Source organism: Triturus cristatus, chromosome 6 (assembly GCF_964204655.1).
Source record: "Triturus cristatus chromosome 6, aTriCri1.1, whole genome shotgun sequence".
NCBI classification, from domain to species: Eukaryota; Metazoa; Chordata; class Amphibia; order Caudata; family Salamandridae; genus Triturus; species Triturus cristatus.
In genome coordinates, this window is record NC_140589.1 from 428,567,332 (window position 1) to 428,595,034 (window position 27,703).

The following is a 27,703-nucleotide window of genomic DNA, read 5'->3' on the forward strand; positions in this document are numbered from 1 at the left end:
ATGTGTGTGGCATGTCCTGATAGTGAATTACAGCCAATTTAGTTTTTCACTATTACAAGACTACCTGTTCCCATAGACCAGAATAGGCAGTTTGATTATAACATCTTATAATCCTAACTGACTCAGGGAACTAGGAAGAAATTTGAGTTTAGTATGCCTGAACTCAGAATGCTAAAATACATCTTTTAGTGAGGGTGTTTTTTACATTCTAAGTTTGAAAATACCACTTTTAGAAAGTAGGTATTTGCTTGCCTAACCATCCAGCATGCCTCAGCTAGGTTTGTGTATTCCATGTCTGATGAGTGAGTGACAGGGACTAGGGTGGCTCCAGGAGTCTGGGTGACTCAGCAATAGGCTGAATAGACCTATCTGCATTTGGAGTGGTGGAAGGAGTAGCACCTGGGCCTGAATAAGGCTGTGCCTGCCTTCCACGATGCTGGCTGAGTGCACCCAGAATTGGTTTGGACTGATTCCAGGACCCCTCACACATAGAGAACAAAGACGTTTGCTATCACCCCTTTCAAGTAGCATTCTAATTCTGGGGCCCAGTTAGTTACGTAGCAATGCTGGGATATTTCTAATGCTGTCTTCCAGGCCCCAATAATCTTAGAAATATTTAAGAGCCTCTATTTTCCATCAGTTCATTTGCACAAGATGTGTCTTTCATCATCAAGAAGATATGATTATTTCTATTCTTGATCATTCATCCTTTTCACCCAATGTGATCCCTGAAGGCAATCTACAAGACGTTCTGCAGAATAAAAAAACTACAGTGCTGCTCCCATGTTATTGTGATCACCTTCAGCTGGTTCCTGGATTTTTTGCCATCTGTTTGTTGCATGGTGGGACATGTAGGCCATAAATACAATAAGGAAATGACACTTCAAAATCAAGAGTCCGAGTGTAGTTGATTAAAAAGTAAGGATTGTCTGATTGTGACCTTCATGACGTGGGCTTAGTTGGCAATTATGAATTCTAGATTTGGGAAAATGGCGGACAGCTAGCGGCTGCCCGTGCGTCTGTCTGGGAGAGGAGCGAGCCGGGAGGTTAGGAGAAGGCAGGATGAGTCAGCGGCTGCAGCGATAAGTACTGTAATACGCTGCAATGTCGATGTAGCCAATGCTTTTTAAAAAACAGCCTCTATGCGAAATCAGCATGAAGTCTAATCAACGGTCCTTACCAGAGTGGTTTAGCTGGGTTGATGAAGCAGCGGAGTTGGTTGGCTTGGCTTGGCACTGAGGAAGCGTTGGAGGTAGGCGGCGCTCCAGAGTCCAGAGTCAATGGGAGCCTTCCCACAGCGTGTCTTGGATGACTGCTCGTTGTGGGAGAGAGCAGCCCGCAAAGTGATGAGGGCTCGGGGAGTCACATTGAGGATTGTTGGGTGCTGTCTAGGTGCTGGAGTTAGGCCTCCCTCATTGCTGGGAGGACGAGTGGAGGAGCCTAGAGCAAGTTGGCAGATCTCGCAGAGGAAAACAGCCCGCACAGCACCCTCTTGACAGAATCTTCCCCAGGTAGGAATGAAACACCTTTCTGGCTAATGAGGGGGAAAACCAAAAAGGCTAATAAGCCTAATAGGTTCTCATTAAGAAGTGCGGAAGCATTTGAGGGTATACTTAACCATGGGCAGGGCAGAGAACTTGGTTGAGAAAGTCCCCGAGTTATCCCGGGTTAAAGTTAAGGAAAAAATAAAAGGACTTGAGAAGGACTCCCGTAGTGTCACCACAGAGTGAGGGGGGTGATGAACAGAGGCTCTCTTAACAAAGGTCAAACTCAGGAACGCCCAGTATTTAAAGCCAAAGAAACCAGGAATCATCCCATCCTTGAGGTCATACTTTAAGTTACAGGAGAATATTCCTAAAGGAGCTGTGTGCTTGAGAGGCCACCTTTTAAAACCTGCCAACCTTGTAGCGTCCATTAGGGATACCTTCTCCTTGGAGCAAGGCGTCAGGATCAATAAGATGCCCCAAAAACAAGTGTCGGAGAAGCACGGTGAGGAGGCATCAGGGATGTCGTAGATTCCCATGACCCCTAATAGATATCAAAGCCTGGCTGCTGAGGGCCCCAATGAGGACCCAAATAAGGAGAGTGAACAAGTCTCACATGCAGTAGGGGGGTGGAAAAAGGCTGTGACAGAAGGGAGAGCACATTCAGTCGAAAATGTAAACCCACTAACAAGCCCATTAGTGCATATAATGAAATCACTTGCGGAGGAAGTGAAAAATGGGTTTGCAATTTCCCAAGCCAACCAAAGGGAAATCCAAGGGGTTTGTGAGGGGTTGGCAGAAAAGCTTGAATCCTTATCTCAAAGAACACAAGCTTTGGAAACATCAGTATCAGATCTGCGGGATGAGACAAACAGGGACAGGAAAGAACTTAATTACCTGAAACACAAGCTAGGAGAAAACTAAGACAAACTGAAGACTTTGGAAACTAACACAAGACGTAACAATATTAGAATTCTAAATATCCTGGAAGACTTAGAAGGCGGGGACTTGAAATCCTACATCTCCAGACTGTTCAAATTGAGTGGAGTTTGGGATGACTAATTGGAGGATCTCATGCGAGTTATCCAGAGGATAAACCAAGAGCCTTTTAGGAAAGACCCAGCAAAAAGCAAACCGCGTAGAATCTTAGCCAATTTCCTAATGTATTCAATCAAAGACAAGCTGTTGAACACTGCCTTAAAGGCTGGGTCACTTTTGGGTAACGGTTTTTCCTTCACCATTAAATCAGATGTATCACAAACAACCCTAATCAGGCAATGGGATTTAGGGTAAGGGAGTGGACGAGTTTAGGAAATTAGGTGGAACTGCTCAGCTAAAGTTCCCAGCCAGCCAGTGATGATAGGGAACAGAATGCATAATCTAAGGGATCACAAGGAGGCAGATGCTCTACTGGAAACGCTCAAGAAGTCATAAAGACGACAAGAGTAATAGTTGGTATATTAAAGCAGAAGGCTTTCCACTAGGGTCAAAGAAGACAGTTAAAGAGGATACTAAAGGAATGTTAGGTGCTTTTTGCCCCCCCTCTATACCAGTACTGTTTTCCCTCTCACTTCTCCTCTTTTTTTTTTTTTCCCCTTTTGCTTTCTCCTTCATTTCTTATTTTTTCTAAGGGGCTCGCTCCCCTCTCCCACGACAGGCCCAAATGGCTAGGATAGCCAAAAAGAAGAGGGTATGGTTTCTCCAGGGAGAAGGGAGGGTGTGGGTGGCACGGTGTGGGGAGCATACAGGGAGAAAACATAAAAATGCCCCATTGCCTTGAGATGTAAAAATCTGAGAGTACATGCATCCTTCATTAAAATACAAAGTTACATTACTAGTCATAACATACAAATTCTGTCCTGGAACATTAATGAATTGAGAGAGGGAAGAAGGAGAAGGAAAATATTACAATATTTAAGGGATGCCCCAGCTCAAATAATTATTCTCCAGGAGTCCCATCTGTATGGGTCTGAATGTGTGGGGATTTGCAAAAAACAGAGCTGGATTGGTCAGATGATCAGCTGATCACCAGCGAACAATATTCCCATTCAAAAGGAGTCCTAATATTGATAAAGAAGCAAACGGGAATAACGATTCTCCAGTCAATAGCGGATAAGAAGGGGACATGGGTGATTGTCGTAGTGAAAGTGATCATCTGATCTGGAGATTTTAATGTTGTCTTGGATTACCAACTTGATAGATCGAAAAACAGTCGAGCAAGGTTTAACCCTAAGATGCAAGGATACATCGAATGCCTCATGAGGCAATTTGGTCTCTAAGATGTGTGGTGAACGAGGCATGATATTGAGAAACAGTTTACTTTTCACAATTTAAAATATTAAACTTAGCTCCAGGATTGACTACTTTTTAATAGATAGTTCACTAGACACAGAGATTATGAAGATTAGACATCTTCATGCTCACTTGTCGGATCATGCAGCAGTAGTGTTAGAATTGATGGTGGGAAGGCATGGTAGGAAAGAAGATGGACTTTGGATAGATCATTATTAAACAACCAGGCGGTAATTGATACACTTATGGAAAGGACCAAAGAGTTCTTTAATTTCAATAAAGACACAGCACCTAAAAATGTTGTGTGGGACGCAGAGAAGGCCTTTATTATAAGGGTTTTGATTAGTATCTCAGCACAAGAAAAGAAAGTATATAAGCATAAGATCGAAGAGCTAGAAGGGAAAATCATGATACTCGAATTGATAAGGATAGAGAAACCTCAGGGGAGGAGACCTTAACCCGAAATTGGCAGGATGAGATTTCCGAATACAAACATTCCCTTTCTGCGATATTAGACGCTAGGGTACGAGAGCAATGGGAGGATATTAAACTAGTACACTTTGAGTACAGTGAATGGGCTGGGAAACTCTTGGCCTGGAAGTCCAGAGTAGAAGTCGCAAAGAATAACATAAGCGAAATAACATGCAACTTGTCTCTATAGGCGGATTACTGGAGATATGCGGCAACCCCTGGCTGCCCTGCGCATCAAGTGGGAAGCGGACCTGGGAGCGCCTATTGCGGACAAAAACTGGGAGGAAATCATGGAGCGCCCTTGGAAGTGTACACGAAATGCACGCTTCCAGCTTATTCAGTTTTATGTTTTTCATAGGGCATACCTTACCCTTCGCAAGATAGCTGAGTACTTTGGGGGGCCAGATGCTTGCCCCCGATGTGGTCATGGTGGGGCGACTTTTCTTCACTTGTTCTGGGACTGTCCGCAGGTGACAGGGTTTTGGGAGGAAGTGGCGACGTTACTCCTGACGGTGACAGAGAGGGATTTGGAGGTGGGCCCGGGGGTCTGTTTGTTACATGTATTTCCGCATACTGCAAAGACTAAGGTCACCAGTAGGTTTATTGACCTGGGGCTGGTCCTGGGCAAGCGGGAGATTACTTCCCATTGGAAGGCGCGGCAGGGACCTAATTTCTTACGGTGGACTAGGGAAATGGAGAAATGGGCGGGAAGTGAGGGGACTTATAGATTATGTCTGGCTCGACGTAGTGAAAATGAAAGATCGCACGAATGGGCCCGGGCATGGTTAGCACTCCTGGACTTGTTCAAACGCTCGGCTGTGGGGGATGGGGGAGATCCGGTGGGGGATGATGGGACCCCGGTTCCTTGAGCGCCCTGTAACAGGCTTCCCCCTGTGCTCTTGAGGCACTCTGTTGGGATTGCTGGGAGGCGGATCCGACGAGTGGTGGGTGAGGCTTTGATGTACATGTAATTCTGATAGATACTGGCGACATGCTTGGGTGGGTGGGTAGAGTGGGGGGGGTTCGTGGGGGGGTTGCTGGGGGATGGGTCGGGGGGTATTTTGGCTTTATCGCACACTCACTGTGGATTACTCCTGTGGATGCACTACCTTGTAGCACAGATACTGTTGGGGTGAATGTTGTACAGTTGTGGTCAGTGTGGTGGGGCGGTCACTGCACTACGTCCTGATTTGGCTGGAGGGCAGAGTATTGGGGGCGGGGATTGACTGCATTTTGTTCTGTGACCTAAAAGTCTGTTTAAAAAAAATAAGTAAAAAGAAATAAGCGAAATAACATGCAGAGACACAGGAAACAATAGGCAGAATAGCCAGGGCTTATTGAAGCAGCAGCAGCATTTAGCAGGCCTCTTAAAAAGATAGGCAGTGCCACCAGCAAAGTAAACCTAAATTGGATGTTAACACTTTTTGAAATGCATTGAACTGCATATGATCAGCATTTGAGCGCAAGACCATTGAACCTGTTTAGCCTTGAGAAAGCCCTGGCCTATTCTGCCAAAAAGGGCGAAACACGTGTCGGCTGTCCTTTCAATTCTCTAATAAAAAATGACTGTATAATCAAATCGCGTGTGGAATGGACTATTTGAAAAGTGAATGAACAAAAAAAGGAAAACATCTGGGATCACCATATTACACTACAATAAGGATTTACCCTTGGCTTACTAATCAATTGTTCAGAAGGAAGGAACACAGGACTCATATATATCTTAATTTGAAAGTATAAAGTAGTGGCACTTATCATGGAAAGATCCCTACTTTGATGGGCAGAACTAACACATCTAAAAAGTCTGCTAATTGTGTTATGACATTGATAGCATTGTCTCTTAGGCTTCAGTACTTGGATTAGGACAGTTACGGGACATTTCAGGTATAATTAACATATTTTAATGAGTTGGTACTGGCGCTTCTCAAAAGAATTCATGAGCTTCACATGAGGCAGGACTGGCATATAGCAGCTTGAATCAACATTTTCAGACTGATGGTGTGTAGGCACTTCTATGGATTAAGGTAATACTTTTAAATGGACACCTGAAGCAATTCTCAGCATTATTCTAATAGTTTTAAGGGATAGTACAGACTCCTTTCACCAGGAATCAAACGCACTGTACAGTGGTGGCATTTCTCCTCATGATTCCTGTTTTGATAGTGATAGCACTGGCACTTCTCAAATGGGATCGAGTACAATTGATGGACAATATTGACACTGATCTACGGGGTTTTGTTACTTTTAATGCAACAGCACTACCACACTGCTAAGCACTGGCACTTCTCAGCAATATTAAAAAACTTTTAATAGGACATTACAGGAGTCTAATGTGTTCCGTGAGCCAGTACTCATAATTCTCTACATATTTCAGTATTGTTTAAACCAAATGTGCTGGCACAGCAATCCTCAAGAACTTTTGAAAGCCTCATCTATAGGATGGGATTGTTTTCATGAGTTAATGTTAGCACTTCTAACAGCCAGGGTGAATTGACATCGGCAACTGTATGAAAGTGCAAAGCATATAAAGGCGCCTTCTCCCAAAAATGTGGGCTGTGGAGCACAGGTTCCAACCCCACAGGGCTCATTCAGCCATTTCCCCTTCTCAGGCTGACAATATAAGTCCTGTCCAGTAAATCACTTCTATCAGTGCTTTTCGGTAGATATATTGACAATTCTCATTGCCGCCTCTCAAGCAGGTCTGCTTTCAGGGCTGTAAGAAATGTCGAGTTTTGTTTGTTGACACTGTATTGCTGACAGTATATTGGAGGGACATACAGGATAACTCAACGTTAAGAAACAGGACAGTAAGAGTACAGCCGGGACAAAACCAGAGACTGGGCAGATCTGTAGGTTCAGGAATAAACTGCATTTTGAGGGTGAGCAGAAAAAAGGGGTCTTTGTTGTTTTTCTTCCATTACTGCAAGAAGGTCTTGGTTAATCTCCCTGCTCACACCACTTCGGTGTTTTTTCCTAAATAGTGCGATATTATTTGGGCACTTTACTATGTCTACAAGAGGTCAAAACCCCCCGAAATGGCACTAAATATAAATGAAACATTCCGTTTCCTTGGTCCATCTCAGTCAGTTGCTATAATGGCAACATTTGGAAGCCTGAGCCTATCGCGAACAGACAGCAAACAAGTGATACACTAACACAGACCTCAAAACGTGCACTTACCTGCCGTGTCAGGGCCTAATCGATTTCTACAGTTTATTTATGTATTTATTTATAAAGCCTAACATTCATCCCATAGGGATATCACGGTGCTAATGTAGCGGGAGGGTGGTGATTAGGGCTAGGGCTGTTAAGGTAAGTGACATCAGTCCTTGGGAAATAAGTGGGTTTTAAGATTCTTCCTGAACGCCGTGTAATCCTCGATCAGCCGTAGTTCCAGTGGAAGCTTGTTCCAGTGCAGAGCTGCGAAGTATGAAAAGGTGCGTCCACCTGCCCTGCTCTTTCTGATCCTTTTAGTCTCAACTAGCGCCTGAAGGCGTGTTCTTAGGCATCTGGGAGGGGTGTAGATTTGATTCTATTCCAAAGAATTCTAAGGCCAGTATGATGGAGTGCCCTGTGTACATGTCCTTGGAGCTTAAATCTTGCTCTTTGACGCATGGGCAGCTAGTGAAGTTGCCTCAAGCAATCAGTTGCTGAGCTGTATCTGCCCTTATTGCACACCAGTTTGGCTGCTGCATTTTGTATCACTTGCAGACGTTTGAAAAGGTAGTCTGGCATGCCAACGAAAAGTGCATTTCCATAATCCAGCCTGCTAACAAGTAGGGCCAGTGTGACTGTTCTCCTGCTTTCCAGTGGGATCCAGGGACACAGCCTTTTTAAAAGCTTCAGCGTAGCGAAGCTTCTTCCACACAGGGTCCACACGTGATCCTGCATGGATAGGGTGTTATCAATGATAACACCCACATTTTTTGCACACTGCTTGGGTGCTGGGGCATCTCCCAGCGAGTGGGGCCACCATGACGAATACCAGATATGGTTGGCTCCGCCGAGGAGCAGGATTTCAGATTTCTCGGCGTTGAGCTTTAAGCAGTGTTCCGACATCCAGGTTGCCATTTCAGTGAGGCAGTTGTTGAGTTTAGCCCTGGTGTCCTCGTGCCTGTCTCCGATGGCTATTGTCAGTTGCGTGTCATCCGCATAGGAACAAATACCAAAGCTCCGCTTCGTGCCAATTTTTGCCAAGGATGATACATAGGCATTAAATAGAGTAGGGCTCAGGGATGCTCCCTGTGGGACACCACAACTGAGATTTTTTGGACTTGAGGAGAAGGCACCCATTTGCATGGTTTGGGTTCTGTTGCTCAAGAATGAACTGAGCCATTGAAGGGCTTTTGCGTGTATCCCTTTTTCGTGCAGATTTTCCAATAGAAGCTGGTGGGAGACCGTGTCGAACGCCGCCGACAGGTCCAGCAGGGTCAAGGTTACTGCCTTTCCCTGGTCCAGCAATGATCTTGTATTGTCTAGGATGGCCAGGAGCGTTACCTCTGTACTGTTGGTTGCCCTGAAGCCCGTTTCAGAGGGATCCAGTAATTCATTGGTCTCTAGATAGTTAGACAATTGTCTATTGACGAACTTCTCCAATACTTTGGAGAGATACAGGCGTTGAGAGATTGGCTTGTAATTGGCTGGATTATTTACATCTGAGCCCGCCTTCTTCAGCAAGGGAGTCACTATGGCCTGTTTCCAGGTCTCTGTGAAAACTGCTGTCTCCAGAGATTGGTTAAATAGCTGCGTACCAGGGTGGGTATGATCTGACCAAAGATGAAATGTGGGCAGGGGTTAAGAGGGGATCCCGATTTAACTTCCCCCATTGACTGGGCGACCTCCTCTTCTGTAAAGGGGGCGAAACCACCCAGACGTACGGAGGCGTCAGGATAAGGGTCGATGTCTTCCCAGTTGATGGGATCTACTGGGGTATTAATGCTAAATGACGAGTAAATTGTGCATATTTTATCTGTGAAAGATTCACTGATCATTTCACAGCAGTCTGCTGATGGATGCAGAGTTTGGGACATACAGGTCGGTTTGCCTAATTCTCGTACTATTTTGTATAGCTCTTTTACCGAGTTGCTGTTCTCATTTATTTGTTGTGCAAAATACGTCCTTTTGGCCTTCTTAATTGCATAATTGTAGCTCTTGAGTTCTGTTTTGTATGCTGACTTGTCATGGTCCAATCTGGACAGTCTCCAGTTGTGTTCCATTATTTTGCACTTTTTTTCAGTGCCTTAAGTTCTGCTGTGTACCACTTTTCAGGTACAGTTCTTTTTGTAGATTTAGGTTTAAGTTTTGGTGCGCATTGGGCCAGTGTATTGGTGATCTCTGTTTCGAGGTTCACTGAACCCCTATTGGTGGGGAAGGTTCCCAGAGCCTCTAGATCGTTAGGGGCAAAGTGGTGTTGAAATGAGTCAGGGGTGACTAATTTCCAGGCTCTGTAAGCCCTGTGCGTAGGTTTGGGAGCTTTCGCTGGTATCGCAGGTTGGGTAAATGAGAAGGTAATAAGCAAGTGATCGGTCCATGTGACGGGTTTGATCTCCTTGACTGTGGTGGATTCTATATTGGAGAACAATAAGTCCAGTGTATGCCCTGCGATATGTGTGGGCCCCTCGATCCATTGTATTAGTTGAAGGATCCGCATGTCGTTCTCCAGATGGGTTACCACCGTATTGGTAGATTTTTCAAAGTGGACATTGAAGTCCCCAATAACCATAAAATGTTTGTATTTTAGGCAAGCAGGAAATAACTGTGTAAGCAGTTTAGCGCTGAATTCTGGCTGGTATCCAGGGGGATTATAGATCACAGCCCCACAACGTATAATGTGGTTTCCTTTAGACACTTGGAATGGCAGTAGTCTGTGCTCTCCGAGCTGAGCTACTGTGATGGGGAGGCAATTGAGGCAGTCTTTGAACAGAATGGTGAGACCCCAACCCTTCCCTGTCTTGCCTTAGTATTTTATATTCAGGGGGCAAGGCGTTTGCGATGTCGGGGGAGTTATTACCACCCAGCCAGGTTTCAGTGATAAAAACCAGATCGGGATCTGTCTCCTTAATGGTGTCCCAGATCTCAAAAGAGTGTTTAGGTACTGACCTAGCAGTTGTCACAATTTCTTCCGATCAATTTTAAAATTTGTGAAGAGCCTATAGCAGAAATTCACATCCGGTTATGCCAAACCTGACTTCCAGCTATCTACCCTTGCCATTATGGGAGTTGGAAGCCAATATACATTTTACAGAGGGCAATAACTAGTCCTACGAAAGTATCCCAGCAGTGGCTTTAGCTACACTCCTCAGCAGTACCCGTGTCCAATATTCCCCATCCTAGATTTTCAAATTATAAACATTTAAAAGCACTTGTGCATATAAATAAACGTAGATACACACACAGTTCCACAGACATTCACATCCACCCTCTGACACAGAGACAGACATACACTAATACAAACTGAGAAGCGGATAAACACCAAACTTACCTGCTTCTCTTCGAACTGAGCATGCACACTTTTTGTTTGAAGGCCAGTCCCTCACTTCCTGACTCCTCCGTCTCCTAACTCTGACTAAACAGCACAGCACAGCCAGACACATGAGCTTCTACCCAATTAGAAGCGAGAATAGGGATGTAAGTACCAAGGTAGGCCTTTTTTATGTATTCCGACTTCTGATAGGGGAAGAGGACACGTGACTGACAAGCCCTGAAACTCTGTTATCTGACATGCATGATGTGATGGTAGTGCAGCATGTCCGAGCTGTATTGTGTCTGTGTCAGGCCAAGCTGTAACATGCACAATACAGCCAGTGGAGCCCTCTTCTGCTGCCAAGTTAATATTACAGCTTTTACAAGAAAACAAATGATCCATGAGATGGTTTGTTTTCATGTAAAAGCTGTACCATGCCAAGGAATTAATTAAATGCAGAGCAAATCGGTGGCAGGTCGACGCCTGGCACCCCCTATGGAGGAGCTGCTGCTGGTTGGTTCCATGACTGATATGCAATTATATCCTTCAACTTTAACATGCTACTATCATGGCCTCATTGCAGCGATAATCTGGGCTAGCGAAATGGCAACTGGTGTGTTGGATTTTAAAATGAAGTTGATACAGGCCTCAGCCATCTTGAATGGAGTACTGTGACCTTGTATAGGCACTCTGGAGAAGTAGGCAACAGAGTTCTGATCCTTCCCTGGATGATGCACAATGGCATAAGTATACTCTTGAAACCATAGTCCACATCGTTCAATGTGAGGAAGCATTTTGACTTTTGGATTTCCAAATATAGTCAGTGAAGCTTGATGATCAGTTACCATTGTCGATGCAGCACAGGTATACATACTGGTTTTCGATGGCGTAACCTGTGGTAATGGAGATAATTCATTGGATTTCTCCTCCGGCATAATGTTTATCGATGCACCTCTGTCAATAATGAAAGGTATCAAACAACCTTTTACTTTCAGTATAATTTTAATATAATGTTTGAACGACTTTGGTGCTTTGGCATGTTGATCATTCTTTGACTGACATTTTCTTCGCAAGCGTCCAGCTCAACATGCACATGCTTTTCTGAGGTAAAAATCGGCATGACACTGCTGTCATATCGGTTCACTTTACTTAGATTCTGGTGAATAAATAGCAGTTTTATTCTTAGTTGTCTCTTTGCACGCTCTTTGTCTTCAACAATTTCTAATTGTAACGTCACATTGCACTTTGTGATTATCAATAACTGCTCTTTGAAAACCTAGCGGTATATGCTTTTAGTGTCATGCTCCGGAATACATATGACTGTATATTGTGTAGCAGTGTGGTACCTTCACATACAATCTGACCAGTAGGTTCTCAGTCATTGATACAAAGAGTTCTTTGCAATGCCTTTCTAGTTTCACAAGACACTACACAGACTGGAGACAAAAAAAAAAAAAGGAGAGAATGAGTCCAATAACATTCTTAACACTAGTCAACAAGCTAGATCCAAAGGTTTTGAACAAATGCACTACACCAGTTGTGTTAGACGAATTGAAGATAGTGTGCACAAAATCTATAAAACCAGTAAGAAACTGGGTTTGTAGGATTTTTCAAATGTCTGAGCTGTCTGTAAGTCAAAATGTTTTGCCGCTGAGATTAGGAGGACTTCTTTGTACATTAATATCGCAACAAGTTTGTCCAACTTACCCCACAACGTTTTATGACTATTCCACAACATGACTCATTAGTTATTATTAAATAAGAACCATTATTTAGAAATGTGTGGTAGGCTGGAATGACTGACACAGATACCAATTTACAGTATAACCCTGGCTTCAAAGGGTTACAAGCTTCATGCACAGTTGCGGAGGAAAGTGTTGTGCATATTTTCATTCCAACTCAAGGACTTATATTTCTGGATTTCATGAAAATGATAGGTGGTGATAGGCAATGAGATTACTCCATTTAGAAGTCATGTGATATGTGGGTCTTCTGCTATGGAAAACAGGGCATCCTCCATTTCTTCTATACTTAATAGGGTGTAAGTGACTCTTTTTTTAGCCACAAGGCCATCATTTATGGTGTACAGTCCAGACTATATGGTACTCTTGTTAGTAAGCTGCCAAGGCACTTTGTTAGATTTTAATGTTTGAAGCGTACAGTTTAGCTGTGTAATAGCTTGCAAATGAGCCATGACAATATTAGAGAAGATTTAAATATTTGTTAAGAAAGTCACCAACCGCTGACATTTTAGTACTTATAGAATACACTCTTTTAGAAAGTTTTTGCATGCTATTGTCAATAACTTTAAATGTTGTTTACATAGTTTATCTGTCAATATCTCAAATTCTTTCAATAGCCTCTTTTTCTGAATATATTTGCATGTTATTGTAAATTGCATAACCTGCTACAAATAAGAAAGTGTTCAACTTTAGCTAGGTGAGGACCCAGGAGGAAGTCATTGAAGTCCATATTTGCACTAACTGTGGACAGCTGCTCCTTCACAACCTGAAATCTGAAATGTGCTAGCCATCTATGGCCCAGCTTACTCACACTGTATGTGGTGATAGTTACAAGTGTATTATATATTTCTGTATTATATATTTGCTGGTTCTGTGTATGTAGTGGTGTCTTGCATAATCGGAACCTCCAGGTCGTATAGTGTAAAATTTCCTAGCTCACATGAAGGAAAGGTAAAATTGTATTAAGGGCACAAATGGGAGGATTAGGCCTCCCTGCTGTTGGCAAGGTAATTCAGATGGTATTAACTTTTAACAATTGCTGAAATTATGTCATGGTTTTTTTCAGTATGGTATGCTTACTTTATATTGTGATTCAGTATTGGTGATTTAGGAAGATAAAGGATGGACAGAAAGGTTTCTTCATGGTTTGATATTCTTTTTTGTTCAGTTCCAGATAGAGTTCAGAAGCTGGTCAGAGATGTTAGAGATTAGGGCACAGCTTTTTTTCATGCCAAGCAATACCGGGATCGCTACCAAAAAAGAATGATCAATTTATCCAACAATTAGCAGAATACCCATAAGACCTTCACAAGACTTCTAACGGCCTATCAAAAGCACAGAGAATCTGAAAGCACTTGTCAGGTGGCTTAGTAGTAAACATAGAGGACGTGCTGGGCCCCTGCATGTGCCTTTCGACTGTGTTTGAGGTCTTGTATGGTTGAATTTTTCTGACCTGCTCCCTCACTTGGTTTTTGGAAATGTACTCTGTTTTTGTTTGTTTTAAAAGTTGCTTTGTAGTAATTGTAATTGTATTGTATTGTTTTATATAGCACTTAAGACCCCTGACAAGGCATAGAAGCATTTTTTTCAGTGAGTAGCACACTACTCTAGTACACAATATGAGTAGCTATTAGGTTAGTACAATTATTTTTTTTGTTTTCTTTGTGCATTAGTTGTGTTAGGTTTGTGCTCTTGATTTCATGCATGTTTAGTAGAGTTTGGAGTAAGAATAGAATGTTGGGAATTAATTTGAAAAGGAGGAGTTTAGAGTACGGATAGAATGATAGAAATGGAATTGAAAAGGGAAGTAGTATGTTTTCGTAAGTAGTGGTCGTGTGTGCTTGTTAGGTGGGTGGCATGGCTAAAAAGGAGGGTATAAGTTTGAAAAGGATGTTTGGGAGTTCACAGTAGCCAGAAAGTTTTAGGATTAGACAGAGCGAGGAGGGATAAAAAAGACAGAAGGGATTGTGTTTTTGTTTCATTAATAGTAAAATAAAAATAATTTAGACATATATATATATATATATATATATATATATATATATATATATGTACTATGCCTCCTGTTATAAGTAGATACATTATGTAAGGGTAAAGTGTATATCAGACCATGTCATACTTACTGATTCTATGTACATATATTTACATATATAGGAGATTATGTCTGCTACTAATAACTACAATAAGTGGCATGTGCATATATGTGTATTTGCCATGTCGGTCAGTGCTAGTAAATAAATAGAAGAATATACCTGCACGCAAATTGGAGTCCGTGTCCCGTCCTTCGGCTAAGCTGCTGTCGCTGGGAATTTGATGAATTGTGTATATATATATATATATTTCGCAGTAAACCTTTCTTCAAGCGATCCTCTTTGCCATGGATCAAGAAGGGGACGGACTCCACTTGATTTGTACCCAATTTGTTTTATTTTTGTTCGTGCGCTATGCCGCCATGACGCGTTTCGGGCTCAACAGCCCTTGATCACATGACGTGCCCCTTACATTTCTCCCATTTTTAAAGTGACAGTGCATTGTTGATTGCCATAGACATAGACAAAATACAACCATGGTTTAAGCGTTTTTTACGCGCCAATTCTTATCAATTTGGATTGTTGTAACTGTAAAATACATAACATGAATTTAATCTCATGGCTCCAGATTTAAAAATATCGAGCTATTGGCTCACATATTGTAAAGGGCATTTATATTTGTATAAATACATAAATAGACTGCACATATAAAATCAGAGCAATATAAAAACATGTTAAAACCATATCATTGATAAAAATTTGAGAAATCTCTAGCAGCATGGTTAAGTCTGACTGTGCAAAAACGGCAAATAAGTGCAAATTTGTGCAACCCTGTGCAATATAACATTTGTGCAATATAAATATATATATATATGTATTTATATATATATATATATATATATATATATATATATATATATATATTTTTTTTTTTTTTAAAGAATGTGCCTTGCGCATAGGAGGTCACTCGACATTGCCTTAGTGAAATGCAGCCTGCTTACTTAGTCCATCTTTAATCACTTCATGCCGACGCGTTTCAGGATACCAAATCCCTTCTTCATGGGCAATGGGCAATTAATGAAAAGCGCACCACATTTCACTTTCCTTGATTTCAATTCATTTATTAGTATGCACGCCCCCAGTGGGCGTGTACAATTACCTTATGGGACATTGAGTCTCGTAGTGCGATGTAATTATATCCTTTAGTAAGGTCATTAATCATTGAAAAACATTGTTCACCTTCGTAGGTAATGAGACCAAGGGAACAGGCTCAATTAGCATATGGCGCTGTACTGTTCAAGTTTTGGAAGTCCCAAACAGCAGTCTTGCAGGCTGGTTTCCTTTCTCCCCAGCCTGTGATGGTGCTTCTCTCCACGGCTGGCTGCCGTGTAAAATCTTATTAACAATGTGCCTTGCGCATAGGAGGTCACTCAACATTGCCTTAGTGAAATGCAGCCTGCTTACTTAGTCCATCTTTAATCACTTCATATATATATATATGCACATGCCACTTGTTGTAGTTATTAGTAGCAGGCATAATCTCCTATATATGTAAATACATAGAATCAGTAAGTTTGCCATGGTCTGATATACACTTTACCCGTACATGATGTATCATAATGTATCTACTTATAAAAGGAGGCATAGTACAAAGTACAATGATGTGGACCAACGACAGCTCTTTTCCATACTGTGAGAAGTATAGTTTGTCATGTTTTAATATACTGTTGTGGTATTTTCTTGAGTTGTGAGTATAGTTGTCATGTGGGGAAGAGCCAGCTCTTGACTAATCTTCTGAAGTGGAGATTGTTGTCTGTGGATCTAATGCTTGAGGGCAGAGAATTTCATAGTTTGGCTTCTTCAAAAGAGAAAATGTTTCCACATATGGGGTTTTCCTTGTACGTAGGAATTATGAGGTGGGAAGCCATTCTTTAGTGTAGGTTCCTTTGTTGTATGTATTTGTTGATTTTCTTCCTGATTAAGAGTGGTCCTTTGCCATGTATTGCTTTGTGTGTGATACAAAGCAGCTTCAAGGAGGATCTTCTTGCAGCTGGTAACCAGTGTAGCGCCCTCAAATCAGGGGAGATGTGTGCTTGTGGCTTTACATATTGAAGTAGTTTAGCGACAGTGTTCTTAATTCTTTGTATTCTTTTCATAGTTGACAAAGGTGAGCCATGATACAGACCATTAGTGTAGTCCAGTGTTGGTGGGCAAGAGAGAAAGTAGCTTGAACCTTGGGTGGGAATCCTATGTGCGGGAAGATGCACTGCAGTATTTTAATTGTGAGAAAACTTGATTTGGCTGCGTTAACCCCTTGTGGATTCATTCACAGTTTGATGTCCATGGTAATCCTAAGTTTTCTTTACATCCTTAGATATTTTCGGAGATTGTCTTAGATCATCAGGCTAGGTGCAGAGAGGGTCGTAGGTTTTCCAGCCGCCACAAGTGAGTATATCACTTTTGGAGTCATTTAATTTGAGGTGGCTCCTTGTCATCCATTGGTCAATGGCCTGGAGGCAATCATTGAGTTTTGATGTTTTAACGTCCTATGGGCTTTCCAATTTCAGAAGGATCTGCATGTCATCTGCATAGTTATAGCAGGTGATGGTAAACCCATTTATCAAACAGAAATGAGTCATCCTTGCATCAAAATAGGTAGACACATCAAAGGTAGTAACATACAATATTTATATTTGAAATGAGCAGTCACTGCAACACACTTTTATACAGTTAAGCAGGACCATCTTATCTTTGCAAATTCATTAGGTCTTCAAATGTAAAGTTCATGGGGCATCCTTTTGCTCATAGCTTGAATCTAATATTACTCTTCAGAAATGCACAGGATGGTTTCATGACACATGACTTTTGAATCTGAATTAGAAGGAATTGGGTATTGGCCAACGTCTATGTTAAAATAAAGGCTTTGAAGAGTACTGTGAGTTAAAGAGACTTCTGGGTATTCCACCTAAGTATTGTTTCACAACCATTGTGTTACCTTAATACCATGGGAATATTAATAGGGTAAGAATAAATAGGTAATTGTATGTTTACTTTACAATATAAATGTCTTCAAGGTATGTAAATGTGGAGTTACGAATAGTAAATCTATACTAACATATATGCACTTACCTTCTTGATATTTTGGTCCTCGATATTTTGCCCACAATATTATGGTAGCATCATATTTTTGAAACATCTTTTGACATGCAACACATGCCTACGTTTTATTACACCAATGCTCCTGCATGTATCTGTGAGAACCGTCAAAGGTTCTGAGGCCAGTTCACAAATTACAAAGCGCTAAAGTACAATAAACCAGTGTCAACAGCATTACAGCATCTGTTGGCATTCATTGTAAAACAATGTTTAAACATTTTATGGAATCCAAAACAAGGTAGAGGAAATTTCTAGAAAGATGAATATAATAAGTTATTATAAAAGAAACATACAAGTAACATATAATTGTGTATTTTATTTATTAGTAGTTCCATAGTTTCATATAGCACTACAGGTCACCTAGGTCACCTCAGAGCTCTAGACATTAGAGAAACAAACACAATGATTTAGAGGAGCTGAATTATGGGCAGTTAGAGTCCAGCCAGATGCATAGGATGGGCCAGTACCTGGCATTCTGTAGTTGCTTTTTTACTGAGGTTGAATGCCAGACTGAGAAGATTAGTTTTCGGGAACTTGATAAATTGAGGTAGGCAAGCCTCCATTCAGAGCCGAGGGCTCAGTATGTTCCATAGTCTCAGCCTCTAGGCATAAAAGCTCTCCTTATGTGCTTTAGTATGTTGTTATATTGGATAGCTAAGGTGGACAGCAGGGTCCACAGTGGTACAGATCTGCTACAGATTTCAATCCTTCAGTGTGTACAACTGAAGGCTATATCAATTCTGTGTCCTTTTACAGGATCAAAGGCCATTTGCTTACTCCTTGTTACTTTTATGTGCATAAAGGTCTTTCCATGCTATGCTACAGGCTACCAGAAATCCTCTATACATTTTCTCCAAAAATTAGCACCATGGACCATGAAAGGGGCCAATGCATAAAATATGTTAGAATGCTTTCCTCTCTGTTGACAGTTGCTGTAGGTTCTTCCCTATAAGTTCCATTCATTCTCTGGAATGAATAAAGAATACGAATGGTGAGCCCAGCTATGGTTTGCCAGATACGGATCTTCCTGCTGAAAGTTGAACCTGTTTGGTGGAATACGACAGTTGTTGTTCCAGTGGGAGTTCCCACTGGGGAACTCATTACTACCGAAGTCCGTGCTAGACTTAAAGGTCTGGCATGCCCCCACATTTGTGGGGGATTCATTGACAACGTGGAACTCACCGGAGTTATCCAGAGATGACATTTCACAAAACTGATTACCCAGCATTTGGGTATAGCTAGCAGAGCACTTTTCATAATGCTGATTCCAGGGTGTCTGATCTCTGTTTTCAGTGTTTTCAACCCAGTCCACAGAGGAGGTTGCCGGGTATTTGCTCTCAGGTTGCTCCGTGGTCGTATTTGGCCTGCATACAGAGCAGTACTTGCTTAACTCCCTACCACAGAAAAGCTCTGTCACATAAGGTGATTTTCCAAAGCTGTAGCTTCTTACAAGGCACATGCAGTATTTTTCGGTCCTCTCGGATAATAGCTGCTGTCTTTGCTCATTAAAGTTGCTAGATGACCAGAAATCTGCCAGATTTGAAACAACACAAGGCAAAGCATCTTGATTTTGCCGAGTGTCTGGTAGGCGCTAAAGTGAAAAACAATAGAAACAATTAAAGCAGGGTACACCGAATGTATCTTTATCAGTTGTATTAGTCATAATGAATTCACATGCAAGTTCCTATGGCATAGCATTCTGTAGCTTAAGCTTGAACGGACCTCGTTTGAGACACAGCGTATTAAAACCGTTATCCAACGAAACACCTCTATCTACATGTCTATGTGAAGACGTACCAGCTCATTAGGTATATTTTCTTATTTCATGTCATCTTATTTCATGTCTGCCATCCACTCAAAAAGGCATCAGTATGTTTCTCTTGATCTAAAACATTTAAAAAGGTGGTTTACATTCAAGTGAAAAAGCAAATTGGAAGCAAATACCTTGCTATTGGGTATGAAAGTACAAAACAGATGAGGTGTGCATTTCAGATGAGGAGGAAAGTGTTATTCCCTCAGCACAGAACTGCAACAGTTTCTTGAGGTGGTGGATGAAGTCCAAGAGCCAGATGTATCAAAGGGTTTTACCCATTCTGTGTCTATGGGAAAATGTGTTTGCACATATGGCTCCAAGTGTTTGTAATAGTTTTCAAAACCTACCTTTTTTGAAGTTTTTGCAAACATGTACCCTGCGTAGTGTGTCTAAGAGACCGCATGGCCACCGACTCCAGTGCTCGCCAGCAGAGTCCTTGGAAGCTGCTATTAAAAGGTAAGCCCTCACAGGAATCCTCTCAAACAGTTCTCACCAGCTTAGCTACCCCAAAGACAAGATCTGCAAACGTCCTAAGTAAAACTTAGTGCCTGTTTTGGGGACACTCTTTCCACACCAATCTTGTGTATCTATGTTGTGCAATTGTATCTTGTGGATCCAGAACTGAGTGTGTGGAGGGTGAAGATGAAAAGATAGAACCTTAGGGGACTCTGCCAGTCTAAAGATATTTTGAGACCTGGAAGTGCTGAAATGAATAAACTAGTGTTTTTGTTGCTTAAGTAGGAGGAGAACCAGTGAAGGATGTTACCAGTGAGTCTAGATGATTTTAGGGTGTGGCTCAGGATGGGATGGTTGCTAAGAGGTCAAGCAGTAGCAGCGATATCAGGAGGCAGGGGTACTTCATTTGTGATTGGAAAGGCTTTATGTAGGATTTGTAAGACACCTGTCTCTGTGCTGCACCATGATCTGAAGCCAGACTGGCAGGTGTGCATGAAGTGGTTAACACTGATGTGTTCTTGAAGTTGGGTGTAGTCTGCTTTTTTGATGATTGTACTAATGAAGGGTAGGTGAGAGATGGGCCAATATTTGGTGAGGTCAACTGAGTAGGTTTCTTCTAGAGTGGGATATTCTAGTCTGATTTGAGAGCTTCAAGAAGATGCCCTGAGTGAAGTAGGTTTTGGCAATCATCTTTGTCATCAAAAACCTCTCTTTAGAATTTTTCTTTTCCTCAAAGGTAAGACATGATCATCATAGGTGCTGGCTTTGAGGGAGTTGAGCATGTTGAGAAATGGAATGGGTTGTCTGGATTTTGCATGGAGGGACTTCGGCAGAAAGAAGTCATCGTAGTGTCTGAATTTCTTCAGTTTTCTTTCCCATCTGCAAGTGGAGCATTTGTTAACGTCAAACTCTTTGGAGTACCAGAGTGCTAAAGGTTAGGGGATGTACTTTTTTTTTTTAGAAAAGTGTTGATATCATTTAGAAGTGTGATTATGTTGAATGTGGAGTTAGCAGTAGCTGATTTCAGACTTTAGGTTCGCAATGGAGAAGTCTTGAAAGGATCAGAGAGCATATTTTCTTTTTCAAGTTGACCACAGTGTATTGGTTGGACTATGAACAGGAAGACAGCGACGGCTCGAAACTAAGGTGGAATGGGGTGCAAAAGAACGACTGGTCGGAGTGCTACCCCCCAGCGATTACCAGTGGTTAGACTTATCGCAAGCAGTCTCCGATCACCTTTTGTGTGTTTCATGTACCACCCTAAGTGGCATGGGTATGTTTAGAGATGGGTCCCATGCTCACTGTGTCACTGAAACCAAGCTGCACCTGGCTAATGAGCCCATAACTAGGGAAAAACAGTCCTGGGTTGCTTGTTTTCTGGTTCAGAGAGAACCTGGCTTGGCAGTTTGGTCTGGACTATTCCCATGAGGAATAAGGTCAAGACTGATTTGTATATGTCTGGGTCTAAACTGAGGTGGCATGTTGAGCAAAAAAACAACGGGTTGGAGTGCTACCCCGAGTGATTGCCAATGGTTAGACTTATTGCAAGCAGACTCCCATCACCTTTTGTGTGTTTAATGTACTGCCCTAAGTGGCATGGATATTCCTAGACGTGGGTCCCATGCTCACTGTGCCACTGGAACCAAGCTGTACCCTGCTGGACTGTCCCAGGGTCAATACTGATTTGAATATGGCAGGGTCCACACTAAGATGGCATTGTGAACAAAAGAACAAGTGGATTAAGGGTATCCCCGTTGATTGCCAGTGGTTAGACTTACTGCAAGAAGCCTCTCATCACCTTTTGTGTGGATCATGTGTATTAGTCTGATCTAGGTCAAAGTGTGATTGTTGGGATGGGTACAGTGGAGTTCTAGGCTAGAAACATGACTAGAGTTTAACTTGTAGGTACTAGTGCCTGATGATAGTGAAACAGGGATTCTGACCCAAGCAACTTCCTGGCCCTAGAAGCCCAAACAGATAATCTCTTTGTCTGTGTCAGGTCTTAGCTGGAGTTGCCCAGGTGGTGGAACAGCCACAGGAGTTCAAGAAAGTAGGGGATTGATGAGAAATGCAGTGCTGTCACTAGTACAGCAATAAGACAATTTTGGTGTCTAAAGTAGGATAACAGTTTGAAGATGAAAGAGAAGTTTATATCGAAAAATATTTTGTTCTAATTAGTCTTAGTTTTTAAGTATATGTTATAGTTTTATATACTGATTGATAGTTTGTAATTCTATCCTTGTTTGATGTAATAACTATTTTACTTCTGAAGGAGACACAATGAGATAGTCGGCCAAGTTCAATTTGTGGGGCCTCTTGCAATGTGATGTGTTATTAGTAGGCCTACTCTTTGATATTGAAATATGTTTTAAAGAATGCTATAATACTATACTTTCACAAAATGATAGTATCTAATTTATGAATTGTTCAAATTAATTTTATATGAAATTATTTTAATTAATCTTCAAAACATACTGGCTTCACTCACTGAAATACAAATTAAAGTATTCCCAAAATACTGTGCCAGACATATGATAATAGTGCTTATAGAAAGCACAAACCAGCTGCTGGAATTGTTATTCACCTCGGCATAATGATCTAGGGCTGCAGAGGTGCTCCAATAATCATTTATCAATGGTCGACCTTTATGATAGGCTGGGACTTAGCGGTAATCACCCCCTGATATTTAGCAGCAGCCGTCTCCTAGCCATTTTCCCTGTAGGTGACACTACTTTATTTATCTAAATGATCATAGGGATTGAAAGTTCATTGCTCTCGGCTAGTAAAGTACTGCAGGATCAACCAAATCAGAGGCACTAGCAACGTCAATAGGTCTGGCATTTGCTGCTGGCCTTTTGGCTTTGTAAATGCTAGTTTTACCATGTTTTTTGAATATAGTTTACTTTGGCTGACCTGCTGGGCTATTGTAAATATAGAAACAAAACTAGCTAAAAGCAAAATTAGTTTTTGGTCTCAGAAACCATACATTGTCATAGTTATGCCTGATACTGAAGACATCTACTTTGTGTGCGGATGCTCTCCTTCTGAAAAAGCAGCATACCATCAACACACCGTGGGGTTAGCCAATGACTGGTGTGGGCTAACCCATTGTTCTATGCTGTAGATGGGAAAAGAAAAATTAAGAATGACACAAAAAATTAATTGCTGAAGATGGACGGCTGAAAATCCTATTTAGTAAGTTTATTATATATGTTGTTGTTGTAGTACTTTATTCGACATTAGAAAAAAATGTCATAAAAGTTCATCACAATATATATAAAAAAACAATTTAAAATAGACTTTGCTACAACAATCAGCTAAAATTCATATAAAATTAAAACGATAAAAAAAGTCATATATACTCAAATTATGTACACATGACCTCTAACAATGATGGTATTAGCAGAAAAGGTTGCAAATTCATGTGGGTGGGGGATATTCTTACAGATAATGTACCTTAAGCAACCTACGTCTTAACCTCCAAGCCCAACCCAAATACTTGGCAGTCCCACAGATTACACTTGGGACAGTTGTGTCGTATCTCAAGATGCGCAATGCTGCCCTTGCAGACCTTATGCCCAGATTTTTACAGACGGGTTTGAGCCACCTTGATCTGGGTTGCCTGTATGCCTGGCAGGCAAACATAAAGTGGCCGATGGACTCTGTGGGCGAAGCACAACCAGGACAACCTGTTGGGTGCGTATTAACCTTGTTCCAACTAGATTGGAAATCGTAGAGAGGAAGGGTACCATACCGGAGCTTAAGGTATAATGATCGGTCGTGCGGTGATTCAATAAGATCCAAAAAAAGCTCCAGTTTGGGGGCTGGTTTCATATCTAAAAAACGCACAGTGAGGACACCATCCTGGATTCTTAAGTTTTCGGCCATTACACAATCCCAGTAAAAAAAATTTAGCGTTAGTTTGGGGGGGTGGGACCTGGGTCACCCACGCTTCTTCCAAACCAATCTTCTGCAATTGTTTTTTCAGATTTATTATCCAGGGAATCTTATGGTCTGCACCCAGATTTAATAACTCGTCTAGGGCTAAGGCAAAGTGGTGGAGTTGGGGGGACCTTCTGATCCTTGACCAGAATAAAATGGGGCGCAGCCTGGCCACATCGCTGATGTTATGTCTGCCAAAATCGCTGCGGAGTGGAGCTAGTGGGGTGGACAGGGGAAGAGAGACCAGATCTCTCAAGAACTTGTTCTCAGATCTACTTGGCTCTGTCAAGTTTTCAAAGCCCCACAGTTCCGCCCCATAGAGGACTGATGACAGTGCCTTCCCCTCATAAACCTTAACAGCCGCCGCTATTGGCCTACTGTGTGAGAGCCTCTGGTGTTTCGATATTGCCCCTGTAGCTCTTTTATGGGCGAGGAGCATTTTGGATAGATGGGGGGCCCATTTGAGCTTGTTGTTGACCCTCACTCCAAGGTAGTCAAAAGCGTCCACTAGCTCAAGTGTAGTGCCGTTGAGGTGGATGTTATTCCTAAAATGTTTTGAGGGGGAGAGCGCCATCAGCTTAGTTTTTGATGTATTTATTTTCAGCCCCCTGATGTCACAGAACTGGGAAAAGCGGGACAACAGTGTTTGTAAGCCCATGGGGCTTTTCGATATCAAGAGAGTATCCTCAGCGAAGAGCAGGGTAGATATTTTTTCCCCGCACAGGGTTGGAGCATCGACCCCGTCGCCTCTCAAATGGTCTGCCACACCATTTATATAGAGAGAGAACAGTTTCAGTTACATCAAAAAGCCTTGGCTAATGCCAGTCCTAAAAAAACAAGGCAATGGTTTTGCAAGAAAACTATGTACTGGACGTCCGTGTTTAGATGGAGCAAAACTGGAACAGGTGAAAGAATATTTCTCACCTGGAGCCTTAGTGGAGGAGAAGATATGGTGGGCATCGCACATAAAGGCAAAGGGATTTCTGGTTAAAGAAACAATGCATTGCTCAAAGTTCTTTAATCACTGTGTATAGCTCTGTGATCATATCTCACTTAATAGATGTGGCTCCAGTGTGATGGATAACAATTAAGAAGCATCTTAAGATCCTTGAAGGTTGACTTTTAAAGGAAGTCGTTGGCTTTAGAAGATCAGTCCCTCTTCAATCTTTAAGGACTGAACCTCGATTTCAACCTGCTAACATTAAGCCTTGCAGGTCTCCATGCTATTAATGTGTGACATATTTAACTCTGAGGATGATGGTCTTCTAAGATTTCTACAGAGGAATATGACTGGGCTTAGTAACTGCCGAAGCTGAGGCAATGGTTGAGATACTGCTGTTAGCTGATGCCATTAAGGCGAAGATATTGCACATGATCTACGTTTGAAGCCCTGCTAAAGATGAAGCTGAAGCATATTTGGTATTTTCCTGATCCTGAGGATCTGGCTTAGAAACGTTCCTATGCTTTGTTTATTGTGCTGACTTATCCTGCCTGTATCTGGCAAAAAAGCATGAGAGGTTGGCGCTCGAAGATAGGCCCCATATTCTATTGCGGCTAGGGTAACTTCTTTTTTGCTTTATTACTGAGGGAAAGACTTGGAAGTGATTTCCGTAAACCATCAGGTCTATGTTACCTTTGTGCTGAAGAGCTCAAGACCATAGAGCATGTTCTTGGATGCAAAGATCTAACAATTCTACAAGATACCTATATGTACTTTTAATATAGCATAATTAAAATTTTGTTTACTCTTTTTAACTTTTTCCAAATGATTGTGATGGAAGAAATGGTTTGACATTTTTTATATTTGCTATAAATGTTTTTTTAAAAGCAATACGAATGTGTGTTTATGTTGCTGCTTTATGTAGCTTTTGTGGTTTGTTTTGTAATCCAAACTACACCTAAATGAAAAGGTAAAATTAAAAACATCCCACCAAAGCAGACTTTCTAGACAGTGCAGGAAAGAATTCAGGAAAGTGTCAACTACTTCAGAAGGAAGTAACTCTTTATCAGAACTGTTCTTTTCCTGTCTGACTTGGGCATGGAGGACAAAGATGATCAAACCCTAGTCATTCCCTGAATCTCTGAACTGGAGAAAGTGTGCAGGGATGCCCTTTGAAGTTGTTGGCTGGCTCCCAAAAGGATAGCAAACCAAACCCTCTGATAGCTTCTGGCTTTCTGCCTGATTGACCATAAATTAACCTAAAAGCCATGGCCTGACTCCAGCAAATTAAAGAGCTACACCTCACCTGCTTGGAACTCTTGATGCAGTTGCTTTCTGCCCATCTCATGTACATTGGGGCCTAATCAGGGGTGTAACGGAGGTCCTGCAGCCCTGCAATGTGTGTGGGAGGGTAGGGTTCCTTGTTTTGGAAAGGGCCCCCTCAGCTCCCAAAGCCACACCATTGCATGTCTTACAGAATGCATACAATGGCATGGACTAAGAAATAGGTAAACTCTCAGGAAAGCCACTCTGCTTTACCGAGCATGCCACCTGCAGCATGAGTGGCCCCAATCCTTCAGGGGGACCCCACTGATTCCAAGACCAATTAATATTTGTGTGATCTGGGAGACGACGGGCCTTTCATCACGTTTTGCAGGGGGACCACATCATTTTGTGTTACGCCACTGGACCTAATAAGTTTCTGCCTGTGGCTATTATGCATGCCTGCCTGTCTGGAGTGATATCAATTATAAATGCCTATACAACATAAGGTAGCCCAATGAGAATTACCTAGATTGACACAAAGCCCTACAGAGACCACTCACCTTGGTGGGAAGTAGAGTTACCAGTAATGAACACAGTGTAGGCTGACTGACCAACAAAGAGCAATGATTCAATATAGAGAGCACTCTCCTATGCAACAAAAAAGTGTCACACAGGGAGGCCTTTTTCCACCATCTCAACCACACCATAGTCTTTGTCTGGTGTGCTCTTGAACATGGCCTCTAACAGTATGGAATCTGGGTGTTGGAAGAGCATCACATCAGGGGTCCACCCTTATCCTGTGCAGCAGTGCACATATCCAATAACTGGTCAACCCATAGTCCCTAGATCCAGAGCTCGTTCAATCAGATCACAAGGTAAATTGCTGAGTTTGGCCTACCTTGGTTTGGATTCCAAAACGTTACATTTTGAATCCAGTCCTAATATTTACCTCTATTGGGAGGTGCCACCATAGACAAAGAATAGTTAGTCTCTTGAAACTATAATGATCCTTAGAGTTAAGATGTCCCAACTGTAGCAGAGACACAACCTGGTCACCAGAGGTTGGAGTTTTTCTGTCTTGACCTACAGGCCCTATTTATGTTTTGAGGTTTTGCCCTATATGCAGGCATTCCTAACGTTTCAGTAACACAAGTGTGGGAGTGTTTCAGTTGTGACCACCATCAACCACAATATTTGGCCCGGTAGCCTACTGTGAGTCACATGGGCCTAATTGTTAAGAACCAGAAGCCCTAGTACTTCAGAGGGAGAGGACTACAATAATTTGATAAAATCCACACGAAACTCTAATAAGGACTCTAGATTTTCAGACATGCTCAGAAATTTGTAGATCATGGGAACCAACACACCTTCTTGCATTTGATTTTAGACCTGTGATATTCTAGCTACAACATATAGAGCACCATGCGCTACATGACCACCTACATGAGGACTCCCTGAAATACTTCCAGCAAAACCACACCTGTGCCTTGTATATCCGATTCCAGCTACTGGAGAACCACAGCTGTTCTGCATGGCACAATGAAGTTGCAACAGGAACATCTCTGAAAGGTGAGGAAGGAGATAACCAGATGGCACAACGAGGTCATCATATAAGCCATTTGAATGTTCTAGGTAGTGAAGGACAGCC

At 42.0% G+C, this 27,703-nt stretch overlaps 1 protein-coding gene across 2 annotated transcripts in view; it reads right to left on the reverse strand.

The window, feature by feature from the left end:
* Nucleotides 1-17,939: 17,939 nt before the first annotated feature.
* GCM1 (GCM transcription factor 1) overlaps nucleotides 17,940-27,703 on the reverse strand; it is a 289,129-nt gene continuing 279,365 nt past the window's right edge. For both annotated transcript variants that reach the window (XM_085610845.1, XM_085610844.1), the window contains one exon: nucleotides 17,940-19,229. In XM_085610845.1, coding sequence (XP_085466971.1) covers nucleotides 18,585-19,229 — 645 coding nt within the window. In that variant the 3' untranslated portion in view covers nucleotides 17,940-18,584. The remainder of the gene's footprint in view (nucleotides 19,230-27,703) is intronic.